Source organism: Ciconia boyciana, chromosome 5 (genome assembly GCF_034638445.1).
Source record: "Ciconia boyciana chromosome 5, ASM3463844v1, whole genome shotgun sequence".
In the NCBI taxonomy this organism is placed as follows: Eukaryota; Metazoa; Chordata; class Aves; order Ciconiiformes; family Ciconiidae; genus Ciconia; species Ciconia boyciana.
Window position 1 is genome coordinate 14,507,451 of NC_132938.1, and position 21,429 is coordinate 14,528,879.

The following is a 21,429-nucleotide window of genomic DNA, read 5'->3' on the forward strand; positions in this document are numbered from 1 at the left end:
AAGCTGAAATTCTTGAGAGAGGAAGAGGGGCTTTAGCACATGGGCATTGAAAGTAAGCAAAAATGGAGACAGGCAGAAGGAAAGTTCAAAAAGCTTCAGAAAATTCTGATGGAAACAGACAGAAATTTATCTGTCTGTAATAGCTCGTGATAGCATGACAGAAAGCCCATCACGTGCAAGCTTGTTGCAAAAAAAGTTTCCCTATTAATACAGTACATCCAGGTAACAATAAGCTACGGCTGGAGCAACACAAATACGTTTAAATGTTTGTTTTATGCCTAGTCTTGCCCTGTTATGTCAAAGAACGCACCCCTATTTGGGAATACACAGGATTTAACAACAAAATATTATCAGATTCCAGATATTGGGCCAGAGTGTTTTTCTGTCTCCTAGAAGCACTCCCTTCTCTCCAGCCTACTTGAAATCCATTTCTATCTTTTCTAGCAGGAAATCTGCAGATCTCAAATCCCTCGAGAGAAAGCAAGAAAGATTTTATTTTCGAACACACTTGCAGATGTGGCTGCATTATATCTCATTATATTTAAGCACTTTATTTAGCTTGGAAGATTGAGTCTTGTGCCGCCCATTGACAGGAAAAATCTGGGGTTTGTGCTACAAATGTTTTCCCGTGCTTGTTTTCCTATCCATGTTTTGACTTGTCACTTGTAAAGGGATATACATTCCAAAGCTGTTGGTGAACGAGGCAGGTGAACTAGGAAGTATCTCTCCCAGCCAACCCTTTTAATTATAGATTAATATGTATATGCCACATAATGAGCATATCACAGTGTAAAAGATCACAGGGATGGCTGCATTATTTCTGTGGAAAGAGTTTTGGAATAAATGTCTTCAAGAAAAATACAAGCATATTTTCAGCAGATCATACATTTAAAATTTCATAATGTTCATTTGTGAACTGACTTAAACTGTTGATGGAAACTGAGAAAAGTTTTTATTTGAAGTGTGCTAAATGGAAAAGGTTTAACTTGTTCTTCTCAGCTAGTACAAATAAGGTAAATACTCCTTTTTCTTCAAAGAGGAAAATACAGTCAATTAATCTATTCATACATATTGTGCTCTTCAAGAAAAGCAGGGGTATGTCTCTGGTATAGATACTGGCTCAGTAAACCAATAATCTTGGTCCTGCCAATAAGAGACAGCACTAGAACAGGGTGGAAGGTGAAAATCAGGATTGACACATTCAAGGTTGAAAGGAGCAAGCTGAGGGAATTAGATGCATTGCTGTAGTACAAATATGTGAAAACCATGCAAGAAAATAGCCCAGTGCTTTGTTGTGTATGTAGCTGCTCAAAGCATACTGATACTCAAAAAAAAAAAAAAAAAATCCTTAACTCCTTAACAAAGCCTTTTCCCAAGACCCTACAGTAATATGAAACATGATAGTATGAAATACTAGCAAGTTCATGCATCTTAAAAATGATAATGCAGCCTCATATGAATAACTTATAGTCCTGGTGGGGCAATTGTAAACAATCAGTGCAGTCTACAGAGAAGTTTTTCCAGAGAGGGACAGCACAATGTCTTAGAGACACAGAGAGCTTCATTTGTGTGGAAAGATTGAAAACCCCGTGACGGGAGGGTGTTTGTGTGGTGTGTTGCCAGGGGAATGTTTGTGTATTTAAAGAGGAGACGAATACAAGTGGGGATAATATGAAGCAATGAAGGATCCAGAAAAGGCTAGTTGTGCGGTCCTATTCATCTTCAATACAGAAAAAAAAGAAGTGGAATAAAATTAAAGACTGATAATATGAATTATTATTTTTTTTTAAATATAGTTCACATAGTTTGACCTGTAGTATTCAATGTCACTACTACAAGCTTTAGCAGATATTTTATCTTGAAGAAAATAATGAGAAGAAAGTAATGAAAGTTACTGCTATAATGTGAGAGCACATGATCACATACATTGAGGAGCATTTCTCTACCCAGATTGAGTGATTATGCCTCTCATTTGCAAAAAAGCTACGTTGCTTATTCAAACAGCTGTGCCTATAAGATGGCAAAAACATATTTCAGAAATCTCTTTAAAATACATGTGGCTTTGCTGGTTGTCTTGCTCTATTTAGTGTTCTTTCTTTTTTATTAGCTGTTCAGTATTAATGTGTGCCTCTCTGAAAAATGTAAAATTAAGCCCGGTACTGCAGTAAGAGGAATGCTGGCTACAAGAAAACCCTCTGAAACACTCAGACCAGTGCACTTGGGGTTTCAGCAGGCTCTAAGCATTTCCAAGACCTTTAATTCCTGGAGTTTGAAACTCATCTTAACAGTAACAGTGTAGGGGGGAAACTGGGTCTTTTATCTGACAGGTCCATTGGTGAGAGAAGGAGGTGGGGATGGACGTGTGTCTGTGGGTGGCATTGGGCAGGACTCTGGGAGGGCAGTGATTGTTCTGTGTCAGTCAAAATGGTGTTCAGCAGGGATCGATTTCTCTGCTGCAGTGTCCGCACATGGATCTTGCACTTCACAGCCTGGTGGAGCGAATGCCCCTGCCAGACCATGGGAAAGGCAGGATTTATAGAGAACCATGCTGGTTCTCGTGAAGGGGTGCAGAAGCAACAAGTCAGCTCTGATGACAGCTCTCATCCTCTTTGCATACTTTGTTTCAGCTCTTCACAGCTCTCTGGTTTGATTCTGCAGTTGCAGAGATTTTCTGCTCAGTGAAACTAGCCTCTTGTGCTCTAGCTGGCCTAAGCTGGACAGAGGACAAGGCACTGATGACAGCCACTGGTGTCACTGCGGCCGGCTCTACCTCTGCTCCACTCCCTCAGCCCTTTCCCTGCTCTCCAAGATTATATAGCCTGAGCTTTCAAATATAAACGGGAATTTTAAGGCCTTAAAGGAGATGTTGCATATAATTTAATGCAGAAAAATCCATAAATCTGCATTATAGGGTTGCTCATTACATTTAATAAGTTGATTTCACCATTACCTGCTTTCCTGAATGTTTTCTCCAGTTTATCTCTGGCTTCAAGTTATATCTTAGAAAGCTAGTTCAAACTGTAAATTCCTTGCGGTAGTGTCTGACTTACCTTAATGTGTGGATATAGTGTTTATCATGATAGGGCTCAAGACTTAAAGCATTCTCTCATTACTAATTAACCACACCAAAATTGCCTCAATATCTTAGCACATTGACTGGAGAATATTATCCTCACTATAGAACTGTATAGAAAAGTTATAACTACTAATTAAATTGTATAGTACTCCTCCAAGAGGGATTTTTTGAGTACAAAATAATCACTGTGGGAAAATTCCAGGGATGTAATATAGCACACATCAAAAGAGTGAAAAGGTAAGATGCAAAAAATTCTCCAGAGCACTAGTTCCAACATATTTTTCCCCATGAAAATGTCTATGACTAAACCTATTCAGGTAATTCCATTCAAAGGGCACTGGTTTTACATAATTCTGTATTCATGGGCATACATTTTAGAAGGACTTGGATTTTAGGATTGTTCTCAGTTGTATTTCTCTTAACGCGTATTGAAAACTACAGAGGTTTTGATATGCTTACTTTATTGTTTATAACTGACTTAAAACCCCAACCATCAAACAACAAAGCTTTCTGCCCTATGTTATGATTTTGAGTGTCTGGGAGGACTCATGAGGACTGTTTGGCTATTTTGTAAAAAATACTCTAATTGATTAGATACATTCCTCCTTCCCAATTAAAAATTACAAAAAAAGGGAGTTTGTGACTCTGAGCCAAGTTCATTGATGTATAGAGCATAGCTAATATCAGTCATTATTAAGGTCCTGATTGTACTGTGTGTTTTCTCACAAACACGATTATAGCAAGATAATTTGCATTGCTAAACGTATGCTAAAAATATCAAAACATTTTTCCCTGCTGGCCAGGGAGTAGTTGATCCAATCATTAAAATACAGATAAACAGAAGTAACTACTCTTATGGAAGCTGAGATGATTAAGCACAATATGCATAGGAAATTAGTTATTTAGCTACTAGTATGCTCACCAGAAGAAGAACTGCAAAGCTCTTGTTTAAAAATCACACCAATCTATCATGGAGGTTTTTGCGTGGCACCAGAAGGATCTATAAAAGCTTTACATTATTCCTCATTCAAAATTTACCACGGGGCCTGTTGGCAGCATGTGCTAAGGGACTGAACTGCAACTGCTGTGTAGGAAAAAATAATTTCTGCTTTTCCTAGCAGGACTGATGACTTTGGCTCCAGCGGCTGCTATAAGTTGTTGTTCCTTTTGCTGTACAAGAAGGCAGAGTCTCAGCAGCCCAGCACTGCAGACAGGTGGGGTCTTGCCTTTGCTCGCTTCTTATTCAGAGCTTGCATAGTTGAACTTATTTAGGCACAGATGAAATCTGGGCCAGATACAGAAATAATGGGAATTATTTGCAGGACAGTGGCTTGTTCCAGGTCTCCTCTTGAGGCAAGTGCTAGAGCAGCAGAGGTTCAAGAGTATACCTGTGGTTTTTTACTGAAATGCACTTTGCATATCTCCTTGCTTTCCAACTCCCACCAAAACAGTAAATGTACCTGTCCAAAACCTCTAAGGTCCTCCTATGTTGGCAGACACCTTTTTCATAGCAGAAGTGTTAGCATAGCTACCCAACTGGAAAACAGAAAAATGCTTTGGGTCTTATTCAGCCAACTACAGTTCCTCAGTACATCCCAGTACACCAATATTGAGGTTTAGTTTAAACTGTCAGAAATCAGTTTGAAATTGTGATCACATATTTCTGCAAGCAGAAAACATGTAAATGAATGGAATGGATGGATGGATTGGTGCCTAGTATTTCCTCTGTTACGTACTTTGATGTCATTTTTGAATAGCGTGCCAAGTTCTAGAACCAACACTCTCACCCCCCCAAATCTACAGGAAAAACTTCTGGAAATATTTCATTAATCATTTTTGTCAAGACCACAGATGACAGGAGCCATTTGTATTTTATGACAGTTGGTAATTAAACATTTACAGTACGGTGCCAATATTTAATACACAATGTAGAAGGAGCAAACTGAACAGAAGGTAAATCTGGCAGAGTTAACGTGGAGTGATGCTGTGGGAATGTTCATGTGTGATCAGAACTGTAACACTGCAGAGCAAGTGGCATTGCAATAAAATGTTGTAGCAGCAAACTGCTTTTCCAGCTGTGTTAGACTTCCTTCCCTCTTCCCTGGAACAGAAATGAGAAAAAATATTTTACCCTTGAAATGACGTGGAGAAACCAGATGAGGCTTTGGGAGTTAAGTTCACTGGCTGCTTTTGCAAGGCAATAAAGCTGTACAGAATAAATAAGTCCCAAGGAGTTTCTTTTGGTTTTATGACTGCCCCACTTTGTTTTTCCCCTGCATCTCACTGAGTATTTTGTAAAAACCTTCCACGTCTTATTTAGGTTACCTTCCCTGTTTTCATTTTCTGCTGGAAAGCAAGGCAGTATTCGTTGCAAGAGTCTGTTTTTGTGTAATTTCTCAGCCCTGTAATACCACTTTTGCATGTAAGGATAGAAACTGTTTAAACACCTCCATCTTACTCCTGCTGAAATGATCAGAAATGTTCCCATTTTTTCATAAGAATTATACTGCATCTCCACAAATTGTCTGTGCCATCACAAACAAGATTCATCTGACTAAATGTCAGTGCACAATGTGTATGTCCACATCTGAGCTGTGTACACTGACGTTATATTCCATGGAGGCAGAGCTACAGGGAGAACCAAAAGAGACAATCAAGACAGAGCAAGTGCAGCACATCCTAAAAGCATCTTCTTTTTCTTTCCTCCCTCTTTATTTTTGAGCCTAGCTCTGGCTAACTCAGCTGCAGATGTACATTTCTCTTATGTCTAATGCTAGGGGAGACAAGTCCCAACCAAGCACTTCTCAGGCTTATTCCCAGGTTGTATGACTTTTCTTGTAGTACTTGTTCTGTGCTCACAAAGCACATACTATACAGAATGAGTTCTCTTCTTCTTCTTCTTCTGCACCATTACCAGGGCCTCCCATAACAGGCCAGTTCCTTACAGTTATGCTGGTCGAAAGGAAAGATGAACTAAGAGTATATTTGCTCTTCGCAGTGCAGCTGAGGGTATTCTCTGACCTGTGTAATAAGTAGACAAAGATAATTATATGCAGCATAAGGTTCAGCTTGCAGTCAGTGGAAGTGCCATAGACTCTGGATAAAGCTGATCGGTGCCATGATTTCTTTTTTTTGCAAGCAGTAGAGTTGTTTGAGAAATGACCATGTGGCAACAGGCGTGAAATTAAAGTGTCCGAGTCAGCTTGCATTCATGCACAATACTCTGTGCAAACATATCTAAGTAGATGCCATCTATCGAATAACGAGGATTCTCTCAAAAACAGCTTAGTAAAGCATTGGCAAAGACACCCAGCAGCCAGCCAGATCAGACTGCAAATGTCTGGTAGAATCATGCTGTTAATTAAATTCTATCTGCAGGAAAGTCCCCCAGTTTTTAATACAATCATTGATGAAATTCTTATACTCTAAAGGCTGTGGATCAGGACTTTTCATTCTATAAACCCAGGCTTCTTGATGGCTGTGTGCACATTAACAGGCAGTGCAGCCTGACAAGAGGGGCTCTGCAAAGCAGACAGTTGGCGATGCAGACCTGACATCCATATGAGGCACATTTCGGGAAGTTTAATTTCATATTTGCTCTAATCTGTTCCTGTGGTCTACAGGCCCAAGGCTGGGTGGATGACATTAAGTGCTCTCTTGGAGCACATTTTCTTGTTTTGTGTCATCCAGAAAGAATCTGATTTGGGTGCTACAATATGAACCAAAATGCAGTAGGGCTGTAAGGTGGAGACATTAACTTCAAAAATGTCTTCCCAGCCTGAATTAAGGTGTTAGTATAGTTGCATCCTATGTGGTTGATGTTGTACAAGATCACTCACAAGAACTCTTCTTGCTCAAAACAACTGTAATCATAGGAAAAAAGCAAATGTGCAATTGCCTTTTTTTCCCCAATGTTTTTCAAATTGGAAAATTTTGCATGGAAAATCTTAGTATATTACTGACCCTGCTTCCAAAAACTTCCTGGCTCTAATCTATATGACTTGATACAGAATGGATCATGCAAGCATTTACTTATGAGTAGTGCCATTAATTTCTGTAGGAATACTCAAGTAAATAAAATCTTTTGCTTCTTTCCAGGATCAAGATCCAGATCAAGATCCAAGAACATGATGCGTTTTGATTGGAACAGAGCAATAGGTGTTACCAGAAATTATATGACATGTTATCCACTTTGGTCCTTCCCAAGTGAAACCAATATTAAGAAAAAAAAATTAAAAGGTCGTTATAAGAAGGGATGGGTATGAAACAATTTATTCTGGGCAATGAAATGTGTCCTCGCAAGACCAGAGAAACACTGCTCCTTTACTTGATCCTATCATTATTTCAGTCTATGCCCGAATTAAGCAAGTAAACCAACACCATGCTCATGGCAGATGTAAAATCTTTACCTTACTACATTTGTAAACTGCTCTGTTGTTGATAGGAACACCATATCATTTCATGGAGTGATAAAAATCTGTATTTTGTGAAAAATTTGTGACAAAAATTACATATAATGTGAAACCAAATTTAAAAATAGATTCAATTACAAAGAACTTTGTTTCGTAAAAGGTAGAATGGAAACAATACAGTAAAAATAGATTATTACAAATAAAATGTTTTTCACTTTCAAAAGTCTAACTTATTTGTTTTAAAAAATTGAAATGAAATTTTCTTACGGATGGTAACCCTTAAAAATAAAAGCACAATAGAACAGAACAAGCATGCATTTATTATCAAAATGTGGATATACAAGTTGTAAAATACCATAAATGTCTGGAATTGTGGATGCTATTTAAGAAAAAAAAGGCTTTCATGTCAGCAATACTTTGGATAAAGTATGTTTCTTTCTGTTCAGGATGGTTCTCATCCAGAATAGATCCGTGAAAACAGAGACACATGTAACTTCTTCACATTTTATAACACCTAACTATGGATATGAGCAAATTCCTAATGTGTTTAGCTCTCCTTACTAAGCTGCTTTTCAACTCTGGCTTAGTTAGCCTATTGTTATAAAAAAAGATCTTTCTTTGTCATGATTATCATAGACTACTGACATGTCTGATCCTGCATCCACTAAAGTCACTAGCAAAACTTTGACTTGGCCAGGGTCACATCTTTTACGACAAAGCAGAATGCATGAAGTTAAAGAACAATGTGAATACATTCATGCTGCAACTTTTCCAATGGGCTTCAGGTATTTAAATGAAATTATTCAGTGTTTGGCCTATTTGACACTACATTCACGTATTTACATCATATACATCTGTTATAAACTCAACAGCAGGTGCTCAGAAACAGCTGTGTCCAGCAGTTTCACAAAATTCCAAACTGGACCACTTTAATTAACGGAGACAGAGAGGGTAACGTAAAGCCTTCAAGATAAAGCTGGCCCCAATATAACTTTGTCTCTTGCAAGTAGCCAGAAACGTGGCAATCTTTGAGAGGCTGCCTAATGAATTGTTTCAAGTTTTCTTCCAGGATTTTGAAAAGGAAAATCACACTTACTTATAAAACTGTATTTTGTTGCTGATGGTCATTTTTCCAGTGGCAGAGTCAAAAGAAGAGCAGGGTCATACATGAAAAGTCTCAGCCTGTGTGCTCTGTGGGTTTGTCCTTGTCTGGGGAACCTGCTTTTGGAGGAGTCAGATGTCCCGGGATCCAAGGGGCGAAGACGAAGGCATGCGCGGAGAGGACCTTTCCTCGCCCTGCCAGGGTGGAAGCGTGTGCGGGGCCGTGGCTCACTAGCTGCTGCAGCCTCTTGTGCAGCCGTGTCCCAGTAAATTGTTGTTACGTCCATCTTGGAGTTTCTCGTGGCTCTGAAGGGATGCTCTGCTGTCCATGCTGGAAGTCTGTCCACTTTGATCCTGCTGTCTTCTTAATCTGCCAGAGGTTAAAAAACATTGATATAGCTATCATGTGCAGGTAACTGTATCGGAATGACAGCTGTTGCGTGTCCTCTGGATAGCCACATACACCTCTGTATAAAACAGATTCCTGCACCATTCAATCTCTATTAACTCCTTGAGCTTTATAGCTGCCCTTTCTTCTAAACACTGATGATTGCTTCCTCCTAAATGTGAGCAGTTGGGTCTTGGTCAAATACTGTTCCCGTCAAAGCCTATCATAAATAGGCAGCAGAGGAGATTGCTTTCTCTGGCTTTAGCACCTCTGCTCAGACTGTAACTTGACAAAACCTCCAGGTAGCTCGAGCCTGATGAGAGTTATTGACTGGGCACACAACAGCAGTAAGCAGCTGCTCCCCTCTGCTGTCCTGCAAAATTATCAGTAACCTCCACCAGTACAAGAGAAAAAAACATGAGATGAAAGCATATTCAGCATTCTTCTTGTTCTTACTTCCCATGTTGTCAAAGCTCCTAGGTGGTTTCAAGGAACAACAACAAAATCCTACATTGTTTAAAGACTGCAAAGTCATCTTCTTTTGACATAATTTTCTAGACAACAGCAACAGCCCTAGCAGCACCTGCAGTCCCCACCAGTCATTTTATCATCAAGTTTCTCAGCGTTTCTGTTCAACACTGTATCAACGTCTGTGATTGTACTGTGATTCATGTGATATTCAGTGTTTTCCTCCAAACACAGACACAATATAAGTGCTTTCAAGAAGGGTGTAGAGATTCATGGGGAAGCTATGAGGTGGAGACCAATTTTTTTTTTAAAACATGAACAGCTGCTGTTTTGGAGGAATTTTTCTCTGACTGTTTGTTTTTCCAAAATGAGAAACAGCTGTTGATGTATTCCTGAAAAAGGCACCAAGAGTTGTCACCAGAGACACTATGGAAGAAGCTCTTTGTTACAGTGATTATAAGTGGTATATATGATATACTCCAAAAAAACTTTGCAAGTAACATTGAATATGTAGAAAATACTCAATAATGGAAAAGCATGCAAAAAGGAAATGTAAAGGGTCAGTTTCAAAGCGCAAAATACTTCCAGGTGGCATAAAGACTACAGAGATGCCATACTTAAGACTCAGAAGAGAATGTGAAAGGACATGCAATAGCTGTCATAGATAAGCAGAGGAATAAGGGAGGGTATTTAAAGTAAAAATAATGAAAACACTGTCCAAATAGGTTAAATTTAGAAGAGCACAAACACAGGCACATTAAATAACAAAATTTAAGAAGACTGAAAAAACAGATTAGAGGAACAAATTGCTAAAAGCATTTACCCTAATAGTAATTTTTTCAAGTGCACCAGAAATAGGAAGGCTACCAGTGTGTCTACAGGCCAATGGAGGACTGATGTATTAGAGGAAAGCACAAGAAATATGAGTCCCTAGCTGCAAAACCAATGAATTATCTTCACCAACATTCATGACAAATGAGCTTAGGGACATTCCTTTCTGTATGAGAAATTTGTCCATCATCTCCAGTTAAACCATCAGTCAAACAGCTTTAGAACCAGACGTTCAAATGAATGTTGACAAATCATCAAGACACTGAATTTTCACCCAAGGGCTCTAAGAAAATTGAAATATATAATTTCTGCACAGCTGAAAGGAGTATGTAACTTGTCTTGGCACCAAGGAATGTAAGACAGTAAATTTGACAGCATTTTTTTTTTAATAGGGGCTTCAAAAGAGATCCAGGGGACTACCATGGGAGTAATTGAATCAGACCAAGTCTTGAACCATCTTAGGGTCTGAGCTACTGGCCCTTACGAGACTAAGGTATTTGTAGGCATCAACAGAAAAAGCTACAGTGCTTGGAAACTCATGTTGCAAACTGTGGGTTGCAAACCTGTGCAAACTGCTAAATAGTGGAGTGAGACAAATTTTGGCTCTATGGAGATCTGAGGAATCATTGCGTTGGTCTAAGACAATGCAAGTGCTTTCTCCCTGAATTTGTTTAATATTTACTTGGTTCATAAAATGCTGAAAAAGAGGGCATTTACTGTACTGCTAAAATTAATGGGGAAATAAGACATCTCTCAATAACACCATAAAGCAGGAAAACACCTTTTTTTGTTTTTTTTCCAAACCACTCAAACTGGCAGAAAGGCAGTGGGAAAGGAGAGAAATGAAGCCCATGCTGAGTTCAAAAGATACCACTGACCAGCCTCGAACTTCTCACTCTCTATAGAGGTGGTTTCTATTGTCGATTTCCATTTATTTTCTTTCATCCTGTCCCTACTACACAGGTCTATTATGGAACCATAATTAGATTATGGGGGTTTGGAAGTGCTAAAGAAATACATTGTTTTAGCAGTGCATCATTGTATTCCCTTTTTCAGACATTTTCTGTTTCCGTAACTAGATTCACTACCCATATTTACAAACTATCAAAATAAACAATAGATTAACCTGATGATGTAGCAAAAATTTAACTGTTATTTAAATGTTTAATAATTTATCAATCACTTTATTCAGTGATTAAAATTACGTTAAAGACTTCACTATAAGGGGCTATAATGGGCACGTTAACACCTACTTACCAGCGTGTCCTGGGGACTGGGGAATTGGACTAAGAATCAGGAGATGCTGATTCTGTTTCTACCTCTGTCACCTCTGTCTACCTCTGTAATTTGGGCAAATTACAGCCCTTTTCTGTGCCTCAACTTCTCTTTTGACAAGTGGAGACAATGTAGGGGGTGAAGCTGAGGGGGAACTATATTTGTCCAGAAATTTCACATGGTTTGGAGCTAGTCATAAATCTGAGCTGGATAAACTGTGGCTAAGAAATAGAAACAAAAAGAACATTGAAGCCATGCCTGGACTGATGAAACCTTGTGTTCTTATCAAACCCATGCCCTCAGGAGATTTTTCTGGATAAGCTGGTGACAGAGCACGTATAGGCTTGTGCTTGCAGCCCTCGATTAGGCAAAGGATGCAATGAGCAGGAACGTGCCAAGCAACATGGGACTTCGCTTGTAGTTGCACGTCAGATGTTGAGGCAGCTGCTGCCGAGAACTATGGAAGCTGAGAGCTTTGTGCCTCTAAGTACTGCTCTGTGCCTCACAGGCCTGAATGAAACAGGGAATTAGAGTCTGGTGTCTGTGATGATTAAGAAAAGAAGGTGGCATATATAATCAAGCAAAATGTAATTATACTGCACATGTAATTATGCATATATGCATTATTGAATATATAAAAATACAAAAGTAAAGAGAGCAGACTGGCTAAAAGCTGGCATGGAAAATATAGTACTGAAGCAAAAAAGACTGCTACAACTATGGCAGGCCAGAGTGAAAATCACAAACATCTAATGAAACCCCGTAGCAAACTTGGCGACCACCAGGGAAGAGCTTACAGCTCAGCTTTGTTCACTAGATGAAGAAAAATATTGAAAGTTTGTCTTTAGGCTGCTTAGTAGGATAAGTTCAATGAAAAAGGATGAAAAGTAGGAGATTCAACATGACTGTCAAATTTCAGATTTGCTAAGAGACTAAGGCCTCCTCCCAAACCACTGCAATTTCGGCCAAAATAAAATAAGGCAATTGGTCTGTATTTTAATCTAGCTCCAAACTGCAAATAGGCTCAGGTCAAGACCTATACATATCTCACCACAGCAGCCATGTGTGAACAAGCAGTATCTTCAGTTAAAATGTTGAACAGTTGAAGAATTGAAATTTATCTCTTTTTCGTGCATTCTTGATTCCTTGGTGCCAGAGCTGGAGCACTTTTCCATCAGATGTTCTCAGCTTTTCAAAAACATGGGTACCTCGACACGGTTCCTGTAATCATGGCAAAATAAATGCAGTCTGGGACATTCTGTTTAAAAATGTCACTAGTGCAATAAATCATTTGTAGGAAACTGCTTCCCAGTGAATGACTTATCTTGCCTTTAAGCTGATGCAGCTACAGGCTGTGATAACTTGATAAAGGCCCAGGGAGAATGAATGGCTTGATGGGGACTTAGCTGTGGATCTGAACCAGGTAGCTGTTCCTTTGCTGAATGCTATTGACTGAGAATAAATGGCAAAATGGCCAGCTGCAGACGGAAAAAGCGAACAAGTGGTTCTAGTGGATAGTTACATGGAAAAAAAAACCTGCAGGGAAAAGATGATGAAAATGAGTTTGAACAGTGTCTATTACATTTATTCCATGACAATTCTGTAGTCTCAGAGGCAGTTATGCTGGGAATTAAGAGCAGTTCTGCTGAAGCAACAAAGAGATAAGCTGAGTTTTCCTTCCCTTCACCATCGATCCATGCCATATTGATACTGCGTGACACTGAGCATGGAACAACCTCCTCTCCAGTAGCAGGGAGGGAAGAAAGAGGCCGTACCAACCACTACAGGAATGCATCAAGAAAAGTGACTGAGCCTTCAGTCAAGTCTTGGGCTTCATCAGTATTTCTGGTAAAGAGAAAGTGTCTGTGTGAGCTATGGAAAGGTTTTTAAGATTCTTATTATCTTGATACTCAGATATTATAGCAGAGTTCCTGCAGTCTTGATTTCCAGTGCTGGATCTTGAATCAGATATTCATCAGTGGAAGGGCATTCAAAGGACAGGGAAAAATGGTTGGTCCAAAAAAACCTACAGCAATATAGACCAGTGGCGTCAGGTTTACAAAATGCAGCTGCTCTGAGAGCTGTATGGAGGCTTTTACACTGCCTGTCACTCTTGTCTGTTTGTTCTGGCCAGACAATACCTCCGTGCACAGTAACTCCTTTGTGCAGCTGAGGTACTCACCAACGGGTCTTGCCATGCTGTCAGTGTGAAACTGAAGCCTCAGAAATGCAAGATGTTTCAAGCAGCGGGCACACACTCAGCAACCATTGAGGGCAGAATTTCTACTGACAAAAAGAGAATTCAAGCCAGGCAGAACTACCACTCTTCTGAGACTCCCACATGTACCAGGTCCTACAAGACACTCTTTTTATTACAGAAAATTTGTGAGTTTGCCAGTGTTGCAAACCCGGTGTCCTGGGTGTGGAGGAAAGAAAATGGTCTGACTGGGCAGTGGAATTTATTTTCCCATTTCTAGATTTAGCATTTTACCTTGGCCTATTGATATTTCAAACACTTTGCTGAAGAAAACAGATGCTTTTGCTTTTGGTTTGGGGAAAAGGTGGGCATAATCAGACGAGCTTTAGAAATGGTAGTTTTATTGCAGGAAAAAAGTTCTATTAATGGAAACTTTTACACCCCTTGAAAGAAGCCCTGAGGAGTAGATAAATCTGTGGAATGTTTATCCCAGTTATTCTTCACAAGGAAGGGGGTCTGTCAGAACAGACCGTGCATGTCTATGCTAGCTTTTCAAATTAATGGATCCAGGGGGACAGCTTGCTAAATAGTTAGAAACCCACCTCAGTTCTATGATTTAGCAGCTACACGTAAGTAATGCTGATGTCTTGTCCAGATGGCCTTGCTAGAAGGCTAATTAGGAACATGCCTGAATGAGGAGAAAAAAATAACTGATCTGTCTTGGGGGATGACTGTGCTCAGAAAAGAACTATTTCAGCTACATGTCTCTGTGTATGTCACTGTGGTTTGTCAACTGGAGCACACATACAGAAGTTACAGTGGGGATTTCAGAAAAACATTAGACCCTTATGTTCAAATACCATATTTTTAGAATATCCGTTGATAAATATGGACTCTTTAAAAGATATTATTATCTCAAAATACTGCACTAAAAACTTTTAATTCTCAATAGAAAAGATCTAGCAATGAAATTTTGTAAAGGAGTTAGAAGAAGCCAGAAAGTAACATTGTTTTGTTATATCCTGGTCATAGAAAATAGAAATGTGGAAATTATGCCATATAACTAAAATTGCTGGATGTGCTGAAATTGTAAAAATTCCAGCCAAACTGAAAATTATTTTTACAGAGTGGTATAATGCCATAAAGGTGGACTCCTTAAAGCATGAGGAGCCCTACTATAGCAATATCTCACAGAGGTACTTGCAGAGCTGGTATACCCAGCATGTCTAGCCAAGATAGCAGCTAGTTGTAGATACCCAAGGCTAGAGTGAGACATCTTGGCACTGAGGACAGGCAAGGTGTCGGTTTGGTGCCCACTGCTGTTGCCCACTATTTGTTTTTAATTTTAGTTTTTATTCAGTGTGGTAATGATGCATCAAAATTTATATACAAGCACAAGCAAAAAATGCCTGGGTGAACAAATCAGATGTGGTCAACACAACTGCTTCCTCAGGGTGGTGGCGGTGGTGCTTTAACTCTCCCCACCCCACCACTGCCTGTCCCTGATGACAACTAATCTGTCTTGATGATAACTAAGCACTGTTTTACCAAATGGTCCACAATTTGCTTCCTAAAGAGCTGGAGATGATTAGTTGGCTAGTTGTATCCCTCATCAGAACTGGATTCCCTGCTCAGTTACACACAAAACAAAGATGAAACTTTCAAGTCAAACATTTTGGTAAATTTGTGGCACTCTAGAGTCTTTATTTGCAGTCAAAAGGTGTAAAAAGAAAGACTTAATGGGACTTTGGAGTCTAACTGGGGCAATAAGACTTGCTTATTTCCTCCTTGTGGAGCAAGTACAGAGTATATCCTTGTGTTCCTCACATTTTGGAGTGGTTTACGCAGAGAAACTTGTTCTGAGGAAGAACAGAAGGATTTGGACTGTGAAGACTCAAAAGGACTCACACTGTCACCACAAAGTCCAGCATCACCCTTGGTATTGGTAACCTGGAGTGTGATAGAAAGTACAAACAGAAAGCTGCGGGTAGCTTGAACTTTACTTATCCACATAACCATCATGAGAAAGCATATGTTTTGGTTTACCGCTTCAACTTAAATAATGAGTGTTCAGTGGTAAGTAGGTGGTAGACAGGTGAAAGCTAACAATGTTGGTCATACCAGCTCATTTTCTGTATCAGCTCACCCAGCAGCCCCCCAAAAAACTCTATTTCTTTGGTTTGACACTGAGTAAAAATGTTCATGGCACCCACAATCTTTCATGCTTTCGCCAGAAAAAGTGTAACTTCCCCAAGCTCATACAAAACCTTATCTTTTGTAAAATCCCTTATTTAAGCTTTATAGGAGCTCATGCAAATCAGTAAAAGTGCACATACTACAAAATCAGGGCAATTTTTTGGCAGTAATGTGTAGGTCCTGCAGTGTGCACACGTCTTTTCAAAAATAATGGGTTATATGCATGTGCGTCTTATACTCCACTTTGAAAACTTTCCCCATTATTTTTCTGCCTTCATTTTAACATCAATTGCAGGCAATGATTGTAGAAATATTGATAACTGAGCATGATTTCTGGGACAATAAGCAGCTTGGCTTGTCATCTGGCTGACACTGCAGGGAATGAGAATTGAGTTTGATACATGGACACTTAATAATTTTCTTCCTGCATTTTTAAAGGTTTCTCTTATAAATTGGTTCTTGCTGTGTTCTATTTTTGTAAAAATTGAAGAAGCTGGCAGTATTTTACAATTGTAAATGAGTTTTACTCTTTCTCTTATATCTCCATTATTCTGCTTACTAGTTCTCATCTGCCAGGTTTTCATTCAACTACATGTTTTAGTGAACAGGTAAAATAAAGAAGAAGAAAGAAGTGAGCAAAGCATCCTGATCAGGTTATTTTTAACTGAATAAGCATATTTAGGAGGAGTATTTTTACTTTTCAAAACAAAATAACCACCAAATATGTCAGAAAGGAGTGAAAATTCCTGTATTTCCTTTCTTTTTTAAAAAGTTAACAAAAATAAGCTGATGAGTTGATGAGAACTTCAGGAGATTTGCTTATTTTACACTCCATCCATAAAGAAGAAAACATTAACCTTTGCTCAATGTAAATATTAAGGAAACATACTAACAAAAAAGAACAAATACGATACTGCTGGATTGTCCACATCCTGTTGGTGTGAGCTGCAGATCCCATCTTGCCCCTTCATGCTCAGGTTTGCTTCCCAAGGAAGGCAGGGTGCAGGGTGAGGAGTTGGCATATGACTAGAACACATGAATAGAGGTAAGTCTCCGGCCAAATTCTGTGAAATACCCCAATTTGAAAAGTGCTCTGATTTCATAGCAACATATGTCAGAACTAATTGATATAATAATCCCTCATAAAATTAAGTTACCTGATAACCTGAACATCTGCCAAACTATTCATCCACTTCCCATTCCCCAGCGGTACCCAGGAGGGCTCTCATGGCAGGCAGCGAATAGAGTTCTGCATGGGAATGTCATTTCTGTATTTTAGGCATCAGTTACATTCACACCAGAAGGTAAAATGGTGCAGGGATTGATGCCTGGAAGCTAAGTGGCACAGGCTGGCTTGCATCCTTATGGCTAAAATCTCTAATCTGCAAACCAGAGTTGTTGTATTCCAGCTGCCTATTAGGCAGCCTTTGGTCTATGCTAACCTCTGAAACATGAAAGGAATTGCTTCAGAGAGTGATTTTAGCCTGGGAAAAATTATGCCAGGGACCATGCTAACAGCTGAGCAGTATGGAAGATTGCCTATATTCTGCCTTTAAGAAATAGGCAGAAAACAACAATGAAGGTGAAAAATGCAGAATAAGAAAAAAAAAAAAGAGTAGAAATGGAAGAAGGAAAGTTAAACGCCTGAAAAATGAGGAAGGATTCAAAAGAATCCCAACTGTGGAGATCTAATTAATTAAACTAATCATTTAGCTAATTAAAACTATCTCCAAAGACAGCTGTATATAGCTAATGTTCTTTTTTATTAAAAAACTCTCTTTACACCTAACAGAGGAGCAATTAACCATGGCAGAGTTAATAGTGGGCTTTTCTTTTCTTTAGCTTGTGCACAGGGTGATCTCAGTAGTGCTTTCAGGAAAACAGAAATCACTGAAAAGTGTATGAATTTGCTAAGCATTTTCAAGTGAACAAGGCAGGCACAATCTTGCTCTGCACCAGAGGAGGCTTGGGGCAGACCAGGGCAGACTTTAGGACAGGCTGAAGCAGACTCAACACTCATCACTCAGCAACATCAGCACTGAGTCACACAACTCCAAACTGAAAATTAGAGTCTGTAATCTCAGATAATGTCTCCCCCTGTCCCACTCTGGAGAGCAACATGTACAGAGCAGCTTTAAATGAAACATAATGCTACTGTGTGTTTGTGTGGTAGCAGGTATATATTTTGGGAAACCTGGTCCAAGTAGTAACCTCATCAAATCACTAGCAAGAGTAGATGTCATGAGTCTTTAGCTCTTCTTTGATAATGTTCACACTTATAACTTGCTTGTTCTTGGCCTCCTGCCTCTATGGTTAGGAACACATGGCTCAAATGCAGTCACCCCACAAGTGATGTTTCGTGTGGTACGAGATGCCCTTGACTACCTGGCACTCAGAGAGAGCAGGCAGACACAACAGCAGACCACAGATGACCTGTGCCTGTTGGACTGGCAGCTAGGCATTTGTTCTGCAGAAATTAACTGAGACCACAACTGTGGGATGGATTTTATGCCAGCTAACTAGAGACAATGGAAAGATTAGTTCAGGCTCTCTCTACAGGATAGATAGAGGCACTAACGTAGAATAATTAGTTCCAGTTTAAGTTATCTAATATATGTGTGACAGATCAACCTTGGGAGATACAAGTCTCTCCTCACTGACTACTAAAGGAGCTTAAACTAAATAAATGATTTTTAAATTGATTAGTTTAAAAGAATACAGTCTTGTTGCATCTCTAGAAAAACAGAGATACCTTTCCTCTCTGAACCACAGATTCAAGTCCCTTCCTGTCTAGCAGCTGTATAAGCTCACCACACACTGCACTGCTTACCAGAGACAGTTTGCTTCTGGATTAGAGCTCATTTACACCCACACTGTTCAGGCGTGCAGAAATTGAATAGTCCCATCAGCCTGGTACATAGCACATGCCGATAAACACTGCCAAGATCTGGGTAATGAAGTCACCGAGGAGCACAGGGGTGCAATTGCCTGTTCATCCATGCAGACATGCCTATAGCATATTCAGGCTCTGGGTCTGCCAGCAATGGCTTTTCTGCATGACTTGGGCTATATCTTGCAAAATACTTTGTCATCTAATTCCCATTTATTTCACATACCTTTGAAAATCTTGCATACACCCCTTGGGGTAGGAGTTGTTCTGCGTCTAATCAATATTTAACTCAGTCTGTCTTTGACCCCAAACAGGTACTCGGTACTGACTGCTTTGATAGAAACAGTCATAATCTCAGGTCTGTTTTCCTAATACACTTTGACGTATTGTTTTGATAGCTCAGTAGATTACCGTGTAATCATTCAAATAACTCTGCTTTAACTCCATTTAAATTTAAATGACTGAGGCACAGACTAAAAGTTATGCTTTATTACAGCTGAATGTGAAAAGTAAAATTTTGGAGGAAGTATCCCCATGTATCACAGATGTCTCCTTGTACCACTAACACTCATGACATTTACTCCCACCCTTTCCAAAAATCCTTGGGGAAATATGCTTACACCATGGGTAATTGATTCAGGTTGATAGTTCCTGCTGAGTAATTACGCTCAGTAAATGCCTGTGAATATAATTTTCTATCAACCAGCAATTTATAATCAGGCATAATGGGTTCAGGTGCACATACGGCATGAGTGACATGTGAAATACTGGTATGTGGAAGTCAAGTGACAAATTATACTGGATGCTGCAGCATGTTGACCCGCAGCGTCTTGAGATCTCAGGTTTACCCTGGGAAGTGATAAAGCAAAGTAAGAGTGAAGAGATGAAGTAAATAAATGAATAGAGCAAATGATGTGCAGTCATTTAAGAAAATGAAACTAAACCAACCGATTAACACTAACATTAAAGCCATGTTCAGACTAGTAAAATAGATGTCTCTTAGAAGTGTGTTATTGTCTGTCCAAGACCAGGTGCATCCTAAACAATATCTGTCTTGTTCAGCCACATTTTAAAATGTTAACTTGTTTCTCTAGTTTAGACACATCTGTAGATCTACATGTACAAGCAACAGGAAAGCAACTATGAAATTGCCCAGTAATGTATTGGTTATTAGACTTTGTGGGACTACAGGAAGAAAATTTTCTTTCCAGTTAGCCAGAATATTGTTTAAAAACTACAGGCACTTGCCCATGAATAAGGATATTTCTCAGCAGTGTGGGCCAAAACTCGTTCTCAAGAAAGACACTCATTTCCTAGCCTGCCCTTTGTGTGTATCCTGAAGGATGCAGGCTCACCCTTTTGTAAAGCTGTCAGCAGAGAGACAGATCGCAGGAGTTGCTTTGACATATTCTCTTCCTTTATTCTTCTGGTGAAAGTTTCAAGGTAGAGTGATCCTTTGGATCACATCCACATGAAATATATGGGGAAAGGGACAATTCTTTGTCTGCATCTAGAATTAGATCTACTTTACTGGAAACATATTCTCTGCCACTGCCATCCCCACTGAGACCCTGGACCTCAGGGCAGGAAGATTTTACAGAGGAGCTGGAGTGAAGAGGCCTGTTAACAGACAGCAGATCACAGCAACAAGCATAATTTTGCTAATAGACTGAGAATTTAAAGACAAATAATAATGTGATGCCTGTGAAATGCCTGCTGCCTTTGCAGCGATGGTGATACACGTCTGCAGCTCTGTGGCAGCGAACTGGCATGCTGGATTGCCCCAGCAAAGCAGGACTGAACAAAAGGGCAGCCAGCCGTCACCAAAACGTGGCCATTCAATCCCATCTAATTTCTTCTCTTTCCTTTTCATGCCTCTTCCCTGGTGCTGAGAAGAAGGTCCTGGATCAGAGGTGAGCGAGGAAAACATTAGCTGTGACAACCTGTTTGCGTAGCAGCACTGATTTCCTTAATGTGGCATCTCTGATTGAAACTGCAGCTCCATGGGAGCCGTACAGCCAATAATTTCAGAATTAAGGTATGTGGAAAGCCCGTCTGGCTCTGCCTGATTATTGGGACCTGACAATAAACATTCTCAGATTGGAATAAGCGTCTGGGAGGAGGCTGGTTCAGCCCTACCCTTCTCCTCGCAGCAGCAGGCTTCCAGGAATCAGAGCCTGCAAGTTTCCAGGGAGCAACTGCAGCCTGCACTGACCTCTCTGCTGGCTTACGTCTCTCCACCTATGCCTCATGCAAGATTTCTCTGCTAAAGTCCAAAACTTAGATTCACAAGAAGTCTAGTTAACCATGCAGTTCTTTCATTCCCTGAAGGATGGGCCTCCCCAAAGGAGACTTAGCTGGTACTTCACTTATGATCGCACAGCGTAATTTGCAGCCTTTAGTTGATCACCAAACCTCCCTACAAAATGCATGGGGAAGGTGGGTATCTAACACAGGGATCCATGGAAACCACTGTATTGAACATCTAGGCTAGTCACTAAGGTGCATCCACAACAGGAGTATGTATTATGCCCCGGGTGAGACACAGGAAAATTATCTCCAGCTGGGTTTCACAATGCTGAGGTCTTCCCTGGG

The 21,429-nt window shown here is 39.8% G+C and overlaps 1 protein-coding gene across 1 annotated transcript in view; it reads right to left on the reverse strand.

The window, feature by feature from the left end:
• Positions 1-8,472: 8,472 nt before the first annotated feature.
• STK32B (serine/threonine kinase 32B) overlaps positions 8,473-21,429 on the reverse strand; it is a 180,752-nt gene continuing 167,795 nt past the window's right edge. The window contains exon 12 of the mRNA XM_072861979.1: positions 8,473-8,959. Coding sequence (XP_072718080.1) covers positions 8,821-8,959 — 139 coding nt within the window. The 3' untranslated portion in view covers positions 8,473-8,820. The remainder of the gene's footprint in view (positions 8,960-21,429) is intronic.